This window comes from Bidens hawaiensis, unplaced genomic scaffold (genome assembly GCF_021521415.1).
Source record: "Bidens hawaiensis isolate Kalapana, Puna unplaced genomic scaffold, B.hawaiensis_p1.1 tig00023813_1, whole genome shotgun sequence".
Taxonomy (NCBI): Eukaryota; Viridiplantae; Streptophyta; class Magnoliopsida; order Asterales; family Asteraceae; genus Bidens; species Bidens hawaiensis.
In genome coordinates, this window is record NW_027493743.1 from 7,661 (window position 1) to 25,581 (window position 17,921).

Consider the following 17,921-nt stretch of genomic DNA (forward strand, 5'->3'; position numbering starts at 1 on the left):
AATATAGAACCTAAATAAAAATGACTTCGTTAGATTATTCTACTTTTACATTTCTTCTTCCTTATACTTATAAGAAAGAGGAGTTAGGTAAGCTTAGCATTTTAGGAACACTTTTAAATTTTATTAAATATGTCACCGAACGTAAATATAATAACTGAATAACACATTGTGAAATGTCTTCTACCAGTGTGCATACATATCCAATGCATTTAGTAGTGTACAAATTACCTCTCAAATATACTGTTTCTTTTATGATGATGGGAGTTAATCAAGAATCGGTAAAAAAAGGAATCTCACTGGAAAGAGTATATCGTTTGAACCAAGGGGTAGAAGCTTTATTGGTAAGAGTATATATATATTTTATTTTGTAAAGGAAAATTGACATTAACTAGATGGAACAAATATATTGTTTGATGAGTGAAATATAAGAAGTTATTGGTCCCTGAATTGATTAACACTCTAATTTGTATTAGACCATTAGATGTACGTTTCGTTCGCTTTTCAATATGTGAAAGATGTACTGTAGTTGAATGATCATTGTCTCATTGAATGTATGAAAACGTATCATGTCACCGTGATCACGACTATACAGGCCGAGGGGATGTCAACTTCTTCGGCACAAAATAGGAATCTATGACAAGCTCTCATTTATTAGTCACACATATTGTTAGATCAATTATGCTCATTAAGTTGATGTTTGTATATTATGTTACATTATAAGTTCAAATCATACAAACGAGTGTCTATTAGTAAGTTGTAGTATGTTACAATCCACTTAGACGTGCACCTAACCTTCACTTCACATGCCAAACCACAATATTTATTCTAAATTAAATAAATTGTAATTGTTAACCAACCGTCCACACTATCATTTTTGATCATCGTTGTCGTAAAAAGCCGCACCACTACAACCACGCATCACACTGTCCCTCCCTCCGGCTTTTCAACAAAATATCACTATGCTAATGTCGTTTGATGGGCTTACAAGTTACAACGACACAAACTATCTACTATAAATTATATACTTTATGTGTGCTTGAAATTGTAACTAATATGTATTTTTGGTGGAATATAAAGTACAAAATATACGAATATATATATTTTTATTTAAGTTAAGTAACTAGTAGGGGGAAAAAAGAGTACAAAGTTAAGGAAGTACGAAACGAGTGAATCAAACGGTTGGACCATTGGACCATATGTAGAATAAGGATAAAATAAAATAATATTCTTGTCTTAATATTTTTATTAGCATAGGACAAAATCTTATTTCTCAAGTGAATATATCAAATATCTCGTTATGATTTATGAACCAAAAGAAAGTCTTATTTACCCAACGACATAAGTAAGTTGATACTAGGATACACCATGACGAGTTACCTTGAATGGTTAGGAGGTTTTCGTAAGATTTCCTCCTGAGAGGTCCTAGGTTTATTTAATTCTCTCAAGTAGATGTCACTTAGTGCGAAGAATACTACCGTAAAAGAATTCAGACTTAAGTAAGAAACTTTTTGTCACACGAACCATCATTAATAATATCACTCTATTCAACTTTTACGGAAAAAAAAACCTTTGTATTTACATATTAAATTTTAAATGATTGTCAAATTTATATTCATTAAAACGGAAAAGTAGAAGAGAAGATGTAGATCGATCTAAAAAAACTATTTCTATTTACATAATGATTGTCAAATTTATATTCATTAAACCGGGCACCCTATTTTTTATTTTACCAATGAACTAGTGGTAGAGTGGTAAAGAAGATATTGGTGTTCCATGTGACCCTAACGATTCATGCCCCAAACATATAGTTTCAGTGGCACCGGATGTTGGTGGGCAACTAGGTGAGTATGTAGCGTTCACTAGTTGAATCTTTTAACTGAATGTGTTTTATCTCATCGCACGGTCGTGCCTTCGGGCTAGTGTTTAGGTGAGGGTTTTCACCGGATCAAAAGACGAGTGTATTCTGATGTGATGAATTTAACCGGCAACCTGTTTGAATGATTCGTTGACCATTAAAAAAATCTAAAAAATAAAAATAGAAAAAGGTTGGTCGTAATTTGGACCACACGTGGTGTTATGACTATGGTATGACAATCCACGGTACATGGTGGTTTTTGGGTGGCAATTCTTGCTACAGTTCTATAAGGTCCGGTTTGTGAGAGGTGAGTTGGGCATTATTTCTCATTTTCCCTTGTATCCCTTTCATAGTTTCATGTATATTTTATCACATTTTTATTTTTATAAACAAATCCATTTATTATAAAAATTATATTAAGGTAACGTTTGGTAAGCATGATTGAGAGGTGGAATTGAATGAACCATTATAATGGAATGAAAAAAATGTGTTTGGTTGGTCAATGGAATAAAATCACTCGTTACCATTTCCATTTCATTCCCTGTAAAACACCCCAAATTCATTTCATTCCCACCCTATGTTTTTTTTTCATTCCATATATCTTTCACACTATATCACCTCCACCACCCTCCCATCACTACTGTTCATTTCCCTCTCACACCACCACCGCCTCCGCCACCACCAACTTCTATTGTTACCACCCACCACACCACCACCCATCGCTCTCGACCATCACCACCACCGCTCTCCACCCATCGCTTACCACCGCCACCGCCACCACCACCAACAATCGCTCCTGCCATTGCCACTACCGCCCACCACCACCACCACCACCACCCACCACCACTATTACTGATCGCCATCCACCACAGCCACCACCAACCAGCACCAGCACCCGCCACTTACCACCGCCACCACCACCCAATATCCCCACCACCACCCACCACCACTATTACTGATCGCCATCCACCACAGCCACCACCAACCAGCACCACCACCCGCCACTTACCACCGCCACCACCACCCAATATCCCCACCACCTGCCACCACCAACAATCGCTCCCGCCCATCGCCATTGTCACCCGCCACCACCAACCACTATCAATACTGTTCGCCGCCCACCACCACCATTCACCACCATTTTTATATTTTATTCAAGCTTTTTCTAGCTTATCAAAAAATAAAAACTAATAATTTATATCATTCTCACATGATAACCAAACATGTCAATCAATTGGTAATGAGCCATTTCATTACCTTATTCATTCCTTCATATCAAACAGACTCTTAATATATCAACTTTTTACACGGAGTTCTTAGTTTTATTAAAAATAAATTTAAACATAAATGAACTTTTTACGGTTTTAAGTTAATATATTTACTTTTGTTAAATTTTACTAAGCTTGTATGTTTATAAATTTACAAATCTATATACAAATATATTTTTCATAATAAATGGATTTGTTTATAAAATAAAAATGTGATAAGAGATACAAGAAAGGGATATAAGGAAAAATAGAACTGTAGCAAGAATTGCCACCCAAAAACCAACAACAGATCGATTCACAATGCGGTCCTAGGCCTTTTGGCCATGACATGCATGACCATGTATTATCATAGTCATAACACCACGTGTGGTCCAAATCACATTTTCTTATAAACAAATCCATTTATTATGAGAATTATATTTATATTAAAACTTGTAAAATGTTTGTAAATTTATAAACATACAAGCTTAGTAAAACTTAATAGAAGTAAATATATTAATTTAAAATCGTAAAAAGTTCATTTACGTTTAAATTTATTTTTAATAAAACTATGAACTCCGTGTTAAATTGCATACGATCTATCAACCTATTTGACTCATTTAAATAAATATGTAAAATGGGTCTTGTTTAGTTAACACTATTATAAATGTTAGTGGGTCAACGTTGTTGGTTTATACACAAATGCATATATGGGTCATGTTCAGATTTAACGATTCAACCCGCCAACAAGTGGCAAACCCATGTTTTTTTCTATAGTGGTCGCTTTATTGGATATCAAGTAAAATTAGGAGTTACAATGAGGTTTTGAAGTAATCATGATCATGAAACCATTTAGAAATACTACCTTGAAGTAGTTAATCGAGTTCGATATACGCACATACATGTATACACACACATATACATGCATATGTATTCTTTTTTGCTTTCTATTATTTTTTCAAACGCAACATGTATACATTGATTATTTCTAGTATCTCTTGCAATCTTTCTCCTATTTTTAATTGTTCTTGGTTTGTAAGACGAGCCTTCTTCATTAGGATTATGCTTGTCCTGTCAGTTTTCACGTTACCAATTGAATCTTCCTTTTCTAGGATTTCCAAATCATTTGTCGCACCCTAAGTTGTTGTCGTGGCGTGAGTACAACAATCTATCTTGACTTTCTTCAGGGAATCCGGTCTTTAGTTTTATTCTCTCTTCAAATGTCTTCAGTTTTCCGATGATCTCGTACATTGATACATCATCTAGTCGGTGTTCTGTTCTATGGATGCAACAACTTAGATAAACCGATATGGTGCAAATTCTAGATGTTTTTATACAAGAAATTGTAGATCCAAATATTTTCCTAGCTCACTCGTCTTAGTGACGTAAATATAAATCCTCTCAGTGAATGCGCCTATCGTTTCTTCTTCCTTCATTTGCATCATTTGATATTTTATCATCAAATATTGCAAATTAGCCTTCTGCACCCAATTTACACCAAGGTTTCCCCACTAATTCGAGCATATAGCATTTTACTACTAATTATCCAAACATACCCTTAAAGTTGTTCATCCACTATGGAGTTTTCATGGAATCTAACTTGAACAAGCAATTAGGTGAGACATTACTAACCTAATTAAGCAAAAATTTACTAGATGTTATTTTTATTCATCCAGACTCCATAACTAATCACAAAGCATGAGTTTAGGTTTAGAATGGCTTACCCATGCACTTCTTTGTTTGAAGATAGATAAATAACCTTCACCTCTTAACTTAGGACTTAAGTTGAGCATCAAGTTGTGATTTATTTCTCAGTCACTAAGTTTATCTATTTTCTTTATGTACACACTTTAATTTCTTATCTCAGGTATGTAGAGTTTCCGAAATTGTCGCTCGCAGATGTATATAAAGGAGTTTTTATATAAGATATCAGAGTTAGGATGTTAATGACAGTCCACGCTAATATACAAAAGATGATGCTAAAAGATCAAACATTGATGGTAAGCCTATGACTTTTAGCCTTGAAAACTAAACGGATATGCATGACGAGATATGTATTACCTAACTAATTTTCCCGTAAAAACAAGAGGGGTAACAATATTTCGTTAAAAGGGATGAATGCATTGGTGCTTGGTAATTTTTTATGAACGAGGTAATTAGTTGGTATCATGCGCTAGGGGGAGTAAACTTAAGCTAGGACTTTAGGTCCTCACTTGGATATGCCTCCAATTTAAACAAAAAATATACTAAATAATGAAAATAACCATTAAGTTATTTGTGTTGTAACAATAAAATTCAAGAAAGACCCCCGAATTTTTGTTTCGTTTTAGGCCTACGTAAGAGTAGGAACAAACCTACTTGTTATATGTACACATGTAAATTTGGTTACACTTACACTTTTCTTGTGTTTTGCTTAATGTTCTTCCTAAAACTAGAGATGTCTTTTTGGACTATCAAATGGAAGATATGTAACTCCAGGCATCACTGGACTGAAATACTACTTAAGAAAGTGTCATCATAAACATGACACAGGTTTTTTTTGTTTTTTTTATTGAAGTTACTATAGATTCTCAAAATTTAATTAGAGTAGGTGTTAATAACATGGCAATTGGAAAATTACATCTCCATTACCTTCCAAATCTCTCTTTCTTCACCTTTCCCAGGAAAAAAAATGATATGAAGAAATACATGAAAACTTAAACGAATCGAATAAAACATCCAACTAAAATGTAACTCAAAAGGAAAATGCATGTCCATAGATATATCCTGGATTTATATACGAACAAGGTCTCCTACGTTCACTGGAAACGTAAATTTCCTCGATCCATTATATATTAGTTCAGCAAGTATACGAGACACCATTTCAGTCGGATGATACAGATCCCAGAAAAGATGATCGCTTCTATTGGAGCAATATGTGGAATTTGGGAGGCAAGACCCTTCTGCATTTAACTTGCCAATTCCACAACAAGCTTCTTTTGTTTCAGAAATTCCTGAAACGAAAACAATATTAATACTTGATCAAATAAGGTCATTTGATAGTAGCAATTAAGTACCATAATTTTGAGGATATTTAATGAGGTTATTTGTGGCAAGGTATGTGTCAAAGTATGAATAGTTGATGTCCGGTGATTGCATCTTCAACTTCTTTAGCAAAATCTTTAGGCGTATGTTGTACTTTTTCGACCAATAGTTTTCTGCCGCGTTGCATCCATAAGTTGTGTTCATCAGCAGCCTTTGTGCCGGACAACAACCAATCATTCCAACTCCATTTACCACAAATTTACGCGCTCCCAACCCATACAACCTCTGCAATAACATCAAGTCGACGGTTTTAGAATCATATTTCAACCATTCTATGTGTTTTGTTTTCCATCCTATATATAACTCAACAAACAAGAATTAATGGTTTAAGGTTTACCTTGATAATTTGTTTGAGGGTGGAGACTACAAGATCAACATATTGTTGCGGGGCGTATTGCTTTGAAACTTGGGAATCTCTGAAGTAAAATAAGAGATCATTGCTTCCGATCACAATCACAAATAGCGATTTAGCCAAGTGGATTTTGGCACGAGTTGAACCCATTTCTTGAACCAAATGATTATGCACTAAAGAGTAGTACTCTACTTGTTGTGTCAAAGGAATTGGTCCCTGGATTCATAACACGGGTTTAGGTCTAAAGCATATATAAATGCACAAACATTAACTAGCTAGAACGAAATCTAAACGTGGCACATTCGATCCAAGTTCATTTATGTTTAAAACCAATTTAAAAAACGTTTCTAATTGTATTAATCTTATATGCATTAAAAGATATTCGATACAAGTTCATTTATGTTTAAAACCAATTTAGAAACTGTATTAATCTTACATGCATTAAAAGTCTTACTGGACCATAAAACCATGTGTAGTGCTTTAACTAAAAAGTGAAAATAGCCCCCATCACTCTCACGTAGTCATGAGAGCTTTCACTAACTTTTCAATAAAAAAAATGTGATATTTAACTAAAATACAATTATTATTTAATGTTATTTTTTATATAAAAAGGAAAGGAACGGAATATGATTGGTCGGATTTGTAGCTAGCCCACACTGGTTAACCGGTTGGTGCCCAAGACACTCTTTCTATTTTGGCGCCTATATGTGTGGGAATAGTCTTGGTTTGGCAGCCCACTACAAATAGTCTAATGTTATGGTAAGTACAAAGGGTTTATTGGTTCCATTCAAGATGCCGGCACTCCCGGACGCAAAATTGACTCCGTTAACCATGGCCTTCGTGTCCGTTGACACCAATGATAGATACGTCGGCGCAGATGGTAATCCCACCTTTTCAGCTATCAAAAACACAAAACATTTTAGTTTCAAAACCAATGGAAATAATAAGTAACATAACATGCAAGTTATCATAAGTTACATAACCAATACTCTAATAATAAAATGCATGTTGTATAGTGATCAGTAGTAATATACACATACAAAGACAGTCAACAGTATTTTTGCCGTTACTAAAGCGGCCGGTCGGTCTTCCGGTAGGAAAATCGACACCGTTGTGAGGGAAATTGGCCTTTAGGATTGAATTCGAAAGAAAATTGTTGTTTCCAACGTCAGCCAATGAGTCCCCAAATGTGTAAATCGCTGGAATTGACTCATTGCATCCGAACACTAAAGCACTTAAAAACAAAGTGGCAAGTGAAAGAGTAATGAAACTAAGCATTGTTGGTATACGTTGATGATCATAATAGTGATAATGATTAATTATTTATATATAATGTAGCAAAGCAATGGGAACAGTAATTACGATTTGAGGGGAGGCACCCTTCATTTTCAATCATTTTCGATTTTCGAACTTGTGGTTTATCGTATATCTTGTAGTTTTATATGTGTTTATCTCTTATCTTATTCAAAAATAGGGTGTAAACAAGTCGAGTTGAGCCTGAGCTCGAGTGCAGCTCGTTTTGATTTACCAGAGCTCAAACTTGGCTCGTTTCAAGCTATTTTTCTAAAGCTTGAATTTGGCTCGTGAGTCGCTTTTTCAAGCTTGGGTTCGGTTCATTTATTATTTAATAACTTATTTATATACGCTTTTTTTTTCTATGTATTTTGGGAAAAATGTTAAATGAGCGTAAGCTCGGCTCGAGGTCTGTTGTATAGCGTGAAATTAATACATAGAAGTTCAAACGAGACAAAAATAAAAATACACAAGGCTCGGGCTCGATAACTAACCGAGCCTTTTTTGAAGCTCGGGATAGGCTCAAACGGGAAAAGCTCGGCTTGTTTCGAGTTTTTATCAATCCGTCGAGTAGCTCATGAGCAGCTCGGCTTGTTTACGTTCATTCAACCAATCACCAATACGGCTTCTTGATAACCAACAAGTGGTATAAGCTCCATTTGTGGAATTCGATCCCTCAATAAGCAAACTTCAAAACCGAAGAAACAATGATGAACATTGAAGTTGAAAGAGAGATCATGGATGATCTCAGACGCCTTAATTTGGTACGGCAGGCTAGTCCATGTATAAATCGAAGAACTGGCAATGAAACACGTTGTGTCGCGACTGGAATTAGGATCGATAATGATGCTAGGAATTAAGATTATGGACAATGGCATGTCCAGACGACCAACCAGAAAACCAAGATATTGTGGCAATGATGTAGACCAAGAAATTCACGCAGAGGTTGTGTGTGTCGCCAGTGGCGGACCCAAAATTATTTTCTTGAGGGGGGGGGGGCGACATCGGAACTTAACACTAATTTTAAAGGGGGGCGATCGTGATTTTCACATACAAATAACACTACAAAAAAATTTAAGGTGGGCGCCCCCCCTTCTCCCCAACCCATCAAATAGGTCCGCCTCTGCGTGTCGCAACACGAATAGGGACAAAACATACGTATGTTATATCTTGTTACATTTGTAGTGGAATAGGACATTTTTTCTTAAAACCCAACCAAACATTTTTAACAACTCATACAAACCAAACCAAAGCATTTTTAGTTTTGAAACCAAGGATAAGGTGTGGGTTGTGAATGCCTAAAACCAAAGTCACATGGCTGGTAGTTTGGCATATTATTAACAATGTTGTTTAAGTTTAGTTTTGGGGTTGAAACAAAATGTGAATAAAAGAGTTAAGTTTATCAAAGAAACGAGAGGAGTGAATGCAAACCTTAATGGAATAAACACACCTATTAAAGGTGTCTATTATGCTCATAGTTTGGATAAGAACATACTAAGTATGATTTATGAAGCATCTTATAAAACAAGGTTATGATATAAGGTTACATGTAGATGTAATCAACCTCTTAAGAAACCTGTTGTCTTTTAACGGGTTATTCTGAGTGATCTTTCTTTAATTTTCGGCTCATTCTAGCCTGTTAATATATTCACTTTTTCAGCCCATATAATATTAGATATAGCCCAACATAATATAAAGAAAACCCACAAGGCCACAAGGGCCACAATGACCTAAAATTTAATGCATTTGTAATGTGTGTATTTTGCAATCCGGTAATTATCTTGTTAGAAACATCATATAAGAAAAGAAATCAAGTACTTAAAGCTTAAAAGGATTTATATCTGATCCATGTTGTCGTTTTCATGTAACTCTATAATTATGTTATTTCCTTAAGTAATAAGAAAATGAAGAACCATCTTAATAAAACTTGAAATTAAGAATTAAAAATCAAGTTTAATCCATCACCACTTTGGTGGAGTCACGGAGTGGGTACGGATGTTTTTCTTAAAGTGTTTCCTCCGGGGAAGGTCATGGATTCCAGTCTTGAAATAGAGGATATTGTTGGTACTCTTTACAAGATTAGGAGTGATGGTTGTTAAAAAAAGGTTAAAGTTTAATTCAAATAATAATAATATAAAAGGGTTCATGATACTTGAGAATCTCACAATTGGACGAAAATCCATATGTTTATTTATTTCTTTATATTCCTTGTTTACAACTTGATAAGTTGTTCTACATTAATTGGAAACGCAAACTTTTTCGGCCCTTTATAGAAAAGATCAGAAATTAAACTTGATATGGCTTCTGTGGGGTGAAAGCGATCCCAAAAAAGATGGTCACTTCTATTGGAGCAATAGGTCGCACTTGGGATGCAAGGCAAGTCGGCTTTCATTTTACCACCTCCACAACAAGCGTCTTTTATGTTGTTAATTCCTACAATATCATCAATGCTATGTCATATTATGTAATTTTATATCACTTAAGCTAGATCAATAAAACTACTAGACAGTAAGTACCGTGAGCTTGAGGATTTTGGATGACGTTATTCATGGCACCGTAAGTATCAAAGTAAGAATAGTTAATATCTGATAATTCGGATTTCAAGTTCTGTAGTAACACTGTTAGACCATTGTTGTACTTTTTCGACCAATAATTTGCTTCATCCTTGCATTCACCGGTGGCACTATGCTTTCTCTGTTCGGGACTACAACCAATCATTCCAACTCCAGTCACCATAAATTTGCGTGCTCCCATACTATACAACCTCTGCAAACCAAATCAAGTTAGTTACTAAATTACATAATTCAAAGTTTCCACTCTTTCCTCCAAATCCGTTTACGTTTTATTTGAAAGTTGGCCCTTGTTTAAGCAAATTCTATAGCTTGTAGCGATGGAAAAAGTTCTAAGTAACTAGTTAACTGAACTAGAAATTTTTTTTAAAAAAAAACAAAGAAAGAAAGAAACATTTTTAGGACACTCATGATTACTAACATAGAGAAATTTAAGAGTTTATGTGCATCATAAACTACAATATCTTAGAAAACAAGAGGTTTACCTTCATATATTGTATGAGGGTGGAGCCCATGAGATCAACATACTGTTGTGGGGTGTACTTCTTTGAGGCTTTTGAGTCGTTGTTGAAGTAGGCTAAGAGATCATTGCTCCCAATCACAATCATAAATAGTGATTTTGCCAAATGGTTTCGGACACCATCTGTGCCCAGTTGATGAACCAGCGGCTCATGCACCAAGGTGAAGTACTTGACTTGTTTTGACAATGGTACTACTTGTTTCTGTGTTTATAAATCAACAATATTATTTTGTAATCAGATTAACAATTGGATCGAATGCCAAGGCATATGTCGACCTTTTGTATTTACAGTGATTTAAAAGTTGTCCTCGTTTGTAAGTGATTTGTTAAACAAAATGTAAACTATGTAAGTCGCAAGGGTGAGAAGCGAATTCAAGCAAAGTTGTAAGGGCCGATGCGAGTACAAGCAAAGCGGGGGAGCGAATTCACAAACTTAAATTTTAGTTTCTTTTTCTTCTTATATACAAGACCAAAAAAAGATCCTTATTTCAAATACAATTTGGTTTTCAATAAAATTTATATCATTATATTTACAGAGAAAACTAATTAACAACACTATATTAAAATTTTTGAAAAACGTAAGTACAAGGAATTATTATAGAATAATCTAATTATATATTTAATAGAATATTGAAAAAATAATAATATTTAAATACTAGAATTTGCTCTCCTAACTTTGCTTGAATTAGCTTCTCACTCTTTCGACTTAACTAGTTTTATGGTCAATATTACAAGGTAGTTAAAAAAATATATGTTATGCTTTTTCAGAAAGGCCCTAAAACCACATTGGTTTTGAGATGTGATCTTACAAAAACGTCACCAGTCTCGTTAAAGATTCCGGCACCTCCTGATGCAAAATTGACTCCATTGGTTGGAATTTCATTTTTTGACATCAATACTAGATATGGTTGCGCCGAAGGTAATCCCACCTTTTCAGCTGTCAAATAACAAGTTATCATGATTCGAAAACATATTTGATATTTTAATTATTACTTCACTTTTCTTGATTTATTTAAAAGCTTAACCACAAATCACATAACATACCTAGAAAGTCAGCAGGGTTTTTTCCATTACTGAATCGACCAGTAGCTTCACCGTTAGGAAAATCTATACCATTGTGAGGGAAATTAGCTTTTATAAGTGAATTACTAAGGAAATTATTGTTGCCGACGTCCACCAACGAGTCTCCGAATATGTTGGCTGCCGGGACAGATTGAGAAAGAAGACTAGGCAACAAGAGGAGAAAACTATAGAAAAACAAAGATGTGATGAGATTAAGCGGAACCTCTTTGTTGGAATTAGCCATTTGTTGGTGAATGGTCTATAATAAACGGGTGATGAGGGTTTATATAGGCTTTGAAAATAAATAACCAAATTCAGACTTAAAGTGAAAAAGGTCAAACTTTTGATTACATTGATTGATGGTATTCGATTACAATGTGATTATTGTCATTTGATTACTATATTGACTGCCTTTTTGTACAATACAAAAACTCTACTTTCAATCCTTTTCACTTTATAAAATTATTAAAAAAATAAAAAAAAAATCATAGTTTTCATATTTACCTAGAAAGAAAACATTATTAGAGCATTCTCAACCGGATTTCCATCCCCATCTTTATAATTACACTACAAAACACTATATTTCTCTTTCCTGTCAATTAAATAATATTACTTTATACCTTTATCATTACAGTTTTCTTTATCCTCTACTCACAACAATTCAACAAATATTAAAAAATAAATAGGGACAAACAAAGTTTCCCCAAATTTACAAAAAAATCACTACCTTTTCCCTCTCCACCCTATAATTTACACTCATAATCACTCAAAACCTCACCCTATAATTTACAAACTCTCCTCACACTAATATAGGGAGTGGGTTGGGAATGCTCTTACAAACTAAATCATTTTTTTTTTTACTTTTATGTAAACATGATTTATTGAAAAAGAGGAAAATGTTAAAATACAAATAGAGACAAAAGTGAGAAGTGTGAGAAAAACATGTGACCTTAAAATTAACTCATCTAAAAAAAATTATCATAACTCAAAATATAAATAAAAAACGAAAAAGGTAAAAAAAAAAACTAAATGTTTCAGACACGGCTACAATACCACCGCCATTCGCCGACCACCGTTGTTCTCCGACCACCGCCGCTGCCTGCTGCTTTTTCGGCTGACCACACACCTCCTTCCTTCTTGACAATCCTCCTGCCTTCTACTCTTCCTCGAAGCTCGAATCCTCCCACATTGAAGGCATGCTTACATTCATTTGTTAATGATCATTGTTTCTGATGTTGTTAATTGTTAAGTTATTTGTTTAAATTTTAGTTTTAATTTGTTAGTTTGTTAGTTTTTAATTTCTAAGATTGTGTCTCTTTTATTATTTTATCTTATTTTTATTATGTAATGAACTTTGCCTAAACCATCGAACCGACCCGAAATTTTTTATACCCGACTCTATAAAGTTGAATCATCTAAAAGTAGTGCACCACCTAAAAAGAATTTATGAATCCGTCACTGTCATCAAGTGCAAAAATTATTTAAAAATATCCATTGTTTTCCATTCACACAAATTATCAATTACATTTACACGCAATCACTTTCTTTTATATTTATTTTTCATATTAATTTTTTTTATTCCCAATCAAACTATTTATAGAAAATTATTTATTTTTTTATACAAATATTGTATAAAAGAGATAAAAAATGTTTAAACACGCGCGCGCACACACACATATATATAAATATTTTTTTGCCAAAGACGAATTCTTGTCCTAAACGAGTTGTCAAAGTTAACTCAGGAAACGGTTTTGTAGTGCTTGCTTTTCGCAGACGATGTTGTGTTAGTTTCAGAAAGTAAACAAAGTCTAAATGTTAAGTAAGAGGAATGGCGAGTAACTTTAGATGGTAAAGGTTAAAGGATTAGTATATCTAAGACCGAGTACTTGTACTGTGACTCTAGTGGAGTAGGAAACAACGAAGACACTCATGTCATCATTGAGGGTCAAGTGGTCCCGCGACCAAGTTTAAGTACTTAGGATTGTTTGTTCTAATGGATGGGGAGATATGTAGGTAGAGAATAGTCACCGGAGTTTTGTGTGATAGAAGGTTTCCAATTAAATAAATGAGTAAAGTGTCATAATAATGCGAAATTTGTTCAAAAAGTTTATTCTTTTCATATGGACCATCGACGTTCTCATTTTTTGCCAATTACATCCAAATTATTAACCCGTTAAATTTAACCGTTAAGTCAGGGGTATATATCTCTTTTCACTCTTTCTTTATTATAACACTTATTTCAGCGAACTGCGGTTTTCGCCTATGTGGTTTGCCCAAATCTACGATTTTAGTCAAGTAGTTTCAAATTTGCAATTTTCGTTCTTATAGTTTCATTTCACTTGCAATTAAACCCGAATTTATTAACATCGTTAAGTCTGGTCGTTAAAACCTGACTTAACAATTAAATTTAACGGGGTTAGTGATTTGGATGTAGGGCAAGAACTGAGAAACGTGGATGGTCCATATGCAAAAATAAACTTTTTAGATTAAATTCGCATTATTTGTCAAACCAAAAGAACGAAAATGACACTTTACTCTTACTTGAATAATAGTTCATGACTTCATGTTACCTAAAAGTAATTATTTCCATAGAATGAACATAAAATAAATGAATATGTAAATGCATAAATCTTCATGTTCACCGTCTACAACTTTACAAGTTGTTCTACATTTATTGGAAACGTATACTTTTGTGATCCATTATATAAAAGATCGGCAAATAAGCTTGACACAGCTTCGGTGGGATGAACACGATCCCAGAAAAGATGGTCCCTTCTATTGGAGCAATAGGTCGCAATTGGGATGCAAGGCAAGTCGGCTTTCATGTTACTAATTCCACAACAGGCGTCTTTTATCTCCGCAATTCCTACAACATAACAATACTATATGTTAGTTTAAGAAAATTTTAAATCACTTAGGTAGATCAATAAAAACTATAAGGTTGTAAGTGCCATAAGCTTGAGGATCTTAGATGATGTTATCCATGGCACCGTAAGTATCAAATTGAGAATAGTTGATATCTGATAATTCTGATTTCAAATCTTGCAATAACGCTTTTAGACCATCGTTGTACTTTGTACTCCAATAATTTGCTTCCACATTGCATTCGTTGGTGATGGTTTGTTTTCTCTGTGCCGGACAACAACCAATCGTTGCAACTCTAGTCACCACAAATTTACGTGCGTCCATACCATACAACCTCTGTAAATTAAGCCTAATCAGTTAGTGAATTACATAATTCCAAAAACTAAATCTTCAAACCCTTTTGACATTGTTTTAGCAAAAAAAACATTTCCAGTTCCTTAAATAGTACTTGTTAGGGCCAGCCTTAGAGTATGGTAGGGTAGTCGATGGCCATAGGCCTGACACCTCGCTAGCCCAAATTTTTTTTTAAAAAAATTATATGTATGCATTTTTATGAAAAAAATATATGTAACCACTAGCTTGGTCTAATGACAAAAGCGTATGACATCTAACCAAAAGGTTGTGAGTTCTTGTCTTTTTTTGAGACATTTTTAATCTTATTTTTATACAATTTTTTTTACATAACTCAAATCATGATCAAGTAAGCTCATTTAAAATTAAATTGTTTAAACCTAACAAAATGTTCATTTTACTTGAGGCCAAAAACAACTTTTACCGTTGGCTCAAATTTTTTTTCGCCTTCTCAAAGCCGGTCCTTATTTGTAATATGAAACATTAATCTAGACCACATTATTGCAATGTCTTTGAAAACACAAGTGGTTTATCTGCATAAATTGTTTAAGGGTGGAGGCCATGAGATCAACATATTGTTGTGGGGTGTACTCCTTGGATACTTTCGAATTATTGCGGAAGTAATGAAAGAGATCATTGCTCCCTATTACAATCACAAATAGTGATTTTGCTAAGTGGGTTTGGGCACCATCTACGCCCAACTGTTGAACCAGCTGCTCATGCACCAAAGCGTAGTACTCCATTTGTTGTGACATTGGAATTACTTGTTTCTGCATTTTTAAATCATAGCATAACTAAGAACCATATCTTGGATTTGATCGCAACGTGATTTTTTTTAATGAAAAAATGGCACCCCTATTATTATTTTCGCCAACAATCCTAAAATACTCATCTTACTTAGGTTTGAACGTAAAACTTCCTTTCTAAAAGACATGTGTTATCAAGTGAATGCTAGCCTCATATTGACTGATTGTCACGTGATATGTTAATTTTTTTATTTATTTTTATATGTTCATAAAAAACACCCGTATTTGTAAGTGATTCCTAAAAACTAATTCTGTAAAATAATCACAAGAGTGGAAAGAGAATTGAAGCAAAGTTGGGGAGCGAATTTACAAAGTTAAAATTAAATTTCTTTTTCTTTTTCAATACTTCACTAAAAATATAAACTTGTTTTTATATAATATAAAAATTTATATACACATTTATTTTTCTACCTTCCAAAATAAATTTATTGAAAACAGAGTCATATTAAAAAATAAGTATACACTATACAGTAGTTTCTTATTTACAAAACAAAACGTAAATTTGTTTTTAATTAATACAACTCATTTTTAATAAAAATTATATTGAAATATAGACATAAAATCATATAGAACTATAATTTTTGAAAGTAATATAATATAAACTAGTTATTATAGAAAAAAACAAGTTATATGTTCGATGACATATTGGAAAAGAAGAACATAAAAGAGAAGTTAAGTTTTACATATGTGTCAATCTGAATTGCTTCCTATCCTTTGACTTAAAAATAATTTTACAGATAGTTTTATAAATCATCAAATGCGGGTATGTTTTCTCAACGACCAGTAACTACAAAAAAATCTAGCTACGCATGTATGACCGTTATATATATATATATATATATATATATATATATATATATAGAATGATTCTAAACCACACTGGTTTTGAGATGTGATCTTACAAAAATGTCACCGGTCCTGTCAAAGAGTCCGGCGCCTCCTGATGCAAAGTTGACTTCGGTTATTGGAAATTAGTTTTCTGACACCAATGATAGATATGGTTGCGCCGTAGGTAATCCTACCTTTCAGCTGTCAAATCACACAAGTTATCTTATTCCATAAACACGTTTTTGTCTTTTTTACTCTTTTCTTCTTATAAACAATTTTTCCACCTAAAATTCATTAATCATTTTATCCTTCTAATTAACTTTTCTGATTAATTTCAACGCTTAATTAATAATCACAAAACATACCAAGAAAGTCAGCAGTGTTTTTGCCGTTACTGAACCGGCCCGTAGCTTCCCCAGTAGGAAAATCTACACCGTTATGAGGAAAATTAGCTTTAAAAATGGAAAGACTGAGGTAATTGTTGTTGCCGACGTCCACCAATGAGTCTCCAAAAATGTAAACCGCCGGAACTGATTGACACATACCACCGACTGATAAGAAGAGTACACCAGAGATTAACAAAAATATGTTGTGTTTAAACGAGACTCCATTGATAAAATTAGCCATTTGTTGGTGAATTGGATGGTTTAGAATAAGGGTTTGGAGGTTTTATAAAGGCTTTGAAATTAAAAAGCCAAATTAAGAGCAAAAGAAAGTATATATAATTGCTGTTACCACATAGTCACAAAACTCAATCTCGACATTAAATGGACCATTTATTTTAGTTATTAAGAAATAAAGGATGCCAGCAGAGAGTATAAATGTTTAAAACATTCATAAATGCACCAGATCAAATTTTCACAAATTCTTCAAAAACACAATATTTCCTTTCTAACGTTACAACTTACAACCAACCATACAAATCTTTACGTTTCCACTTAACACCTCCTTTTACATTTGTTTTCCATCTACAAATTGTTTTTATACCAAATTAAAAACTTTAAAAAATTCATATAAGCTATTATGAAAAAAACAATTACTTTGTATAAAAGAAATAAAAAAAATATCATAAGAAGGTAAACAAATTA

General features: G+C 33.6%; 2 protein-coding genes and 1 pseudogene across 2 annotated transcripts; all 3 read right to left on the bottom strand.

Moving 5' to 3' along the window:
* Positions 1–5,874: 5,874 nt before the first annotated feature.
* Positions 5,875–7,816, bottom strand: LOC143568140 (GDSL esterase/lipase At5g55050-like). Its single transcript, XM_077054370.1, has 5 exons — positions 7,579–7,816; positions 7,306–7,436; positions 6,524–6,754; positions 6,159–6,411; positions 5,875–6,095 (listed from the first exon to the last, which is right to left on the bottom strand). The coding sequence occupies exons 1-5, from the start codon at positions 7,814–7,816 to the stop codon at positions 5,875–5,877; spliced, it is 1,074 nt and encodes a 357-aa protein (XP_076910485.1).
* Positions 7,817–9,899: 2,083 nt separating this feature from the next.
* On the bottom strand, positions 9,900–12,227 carry LOC143568141 (GDSL esterase/lipase At5g55050-like). Its single transcript, XM_077054371.1, has 5 exons — positions 11,966–12,227; positions 11,731–11,858; positions 10,887–11,123; positions 10,348–10,597; positions 9,900–10,264 (listed from the first exon to the last, which is right to left on the bottom strand). Exons 1-5 carry the CDS (start codon positions 12,225–12,227, stop codon positions 10,044–10,046), a joined length of 1,098 nt encoding a protein of 365 aa, XP_076910486.1. The 3' UTR covers positions 9,900–10,043.
* A 2,401-nt stretch (positions 12,228–14,628) lies between these two features.
* Positions 14,629–17,466, bottom strand: LOC143568128 (GDSL esterase/lipase At5g55050-like; annotated as a pseudogene).
* Between the last annotated feature and the right edge of the window lie 455 nt (positions 17,467–17,921).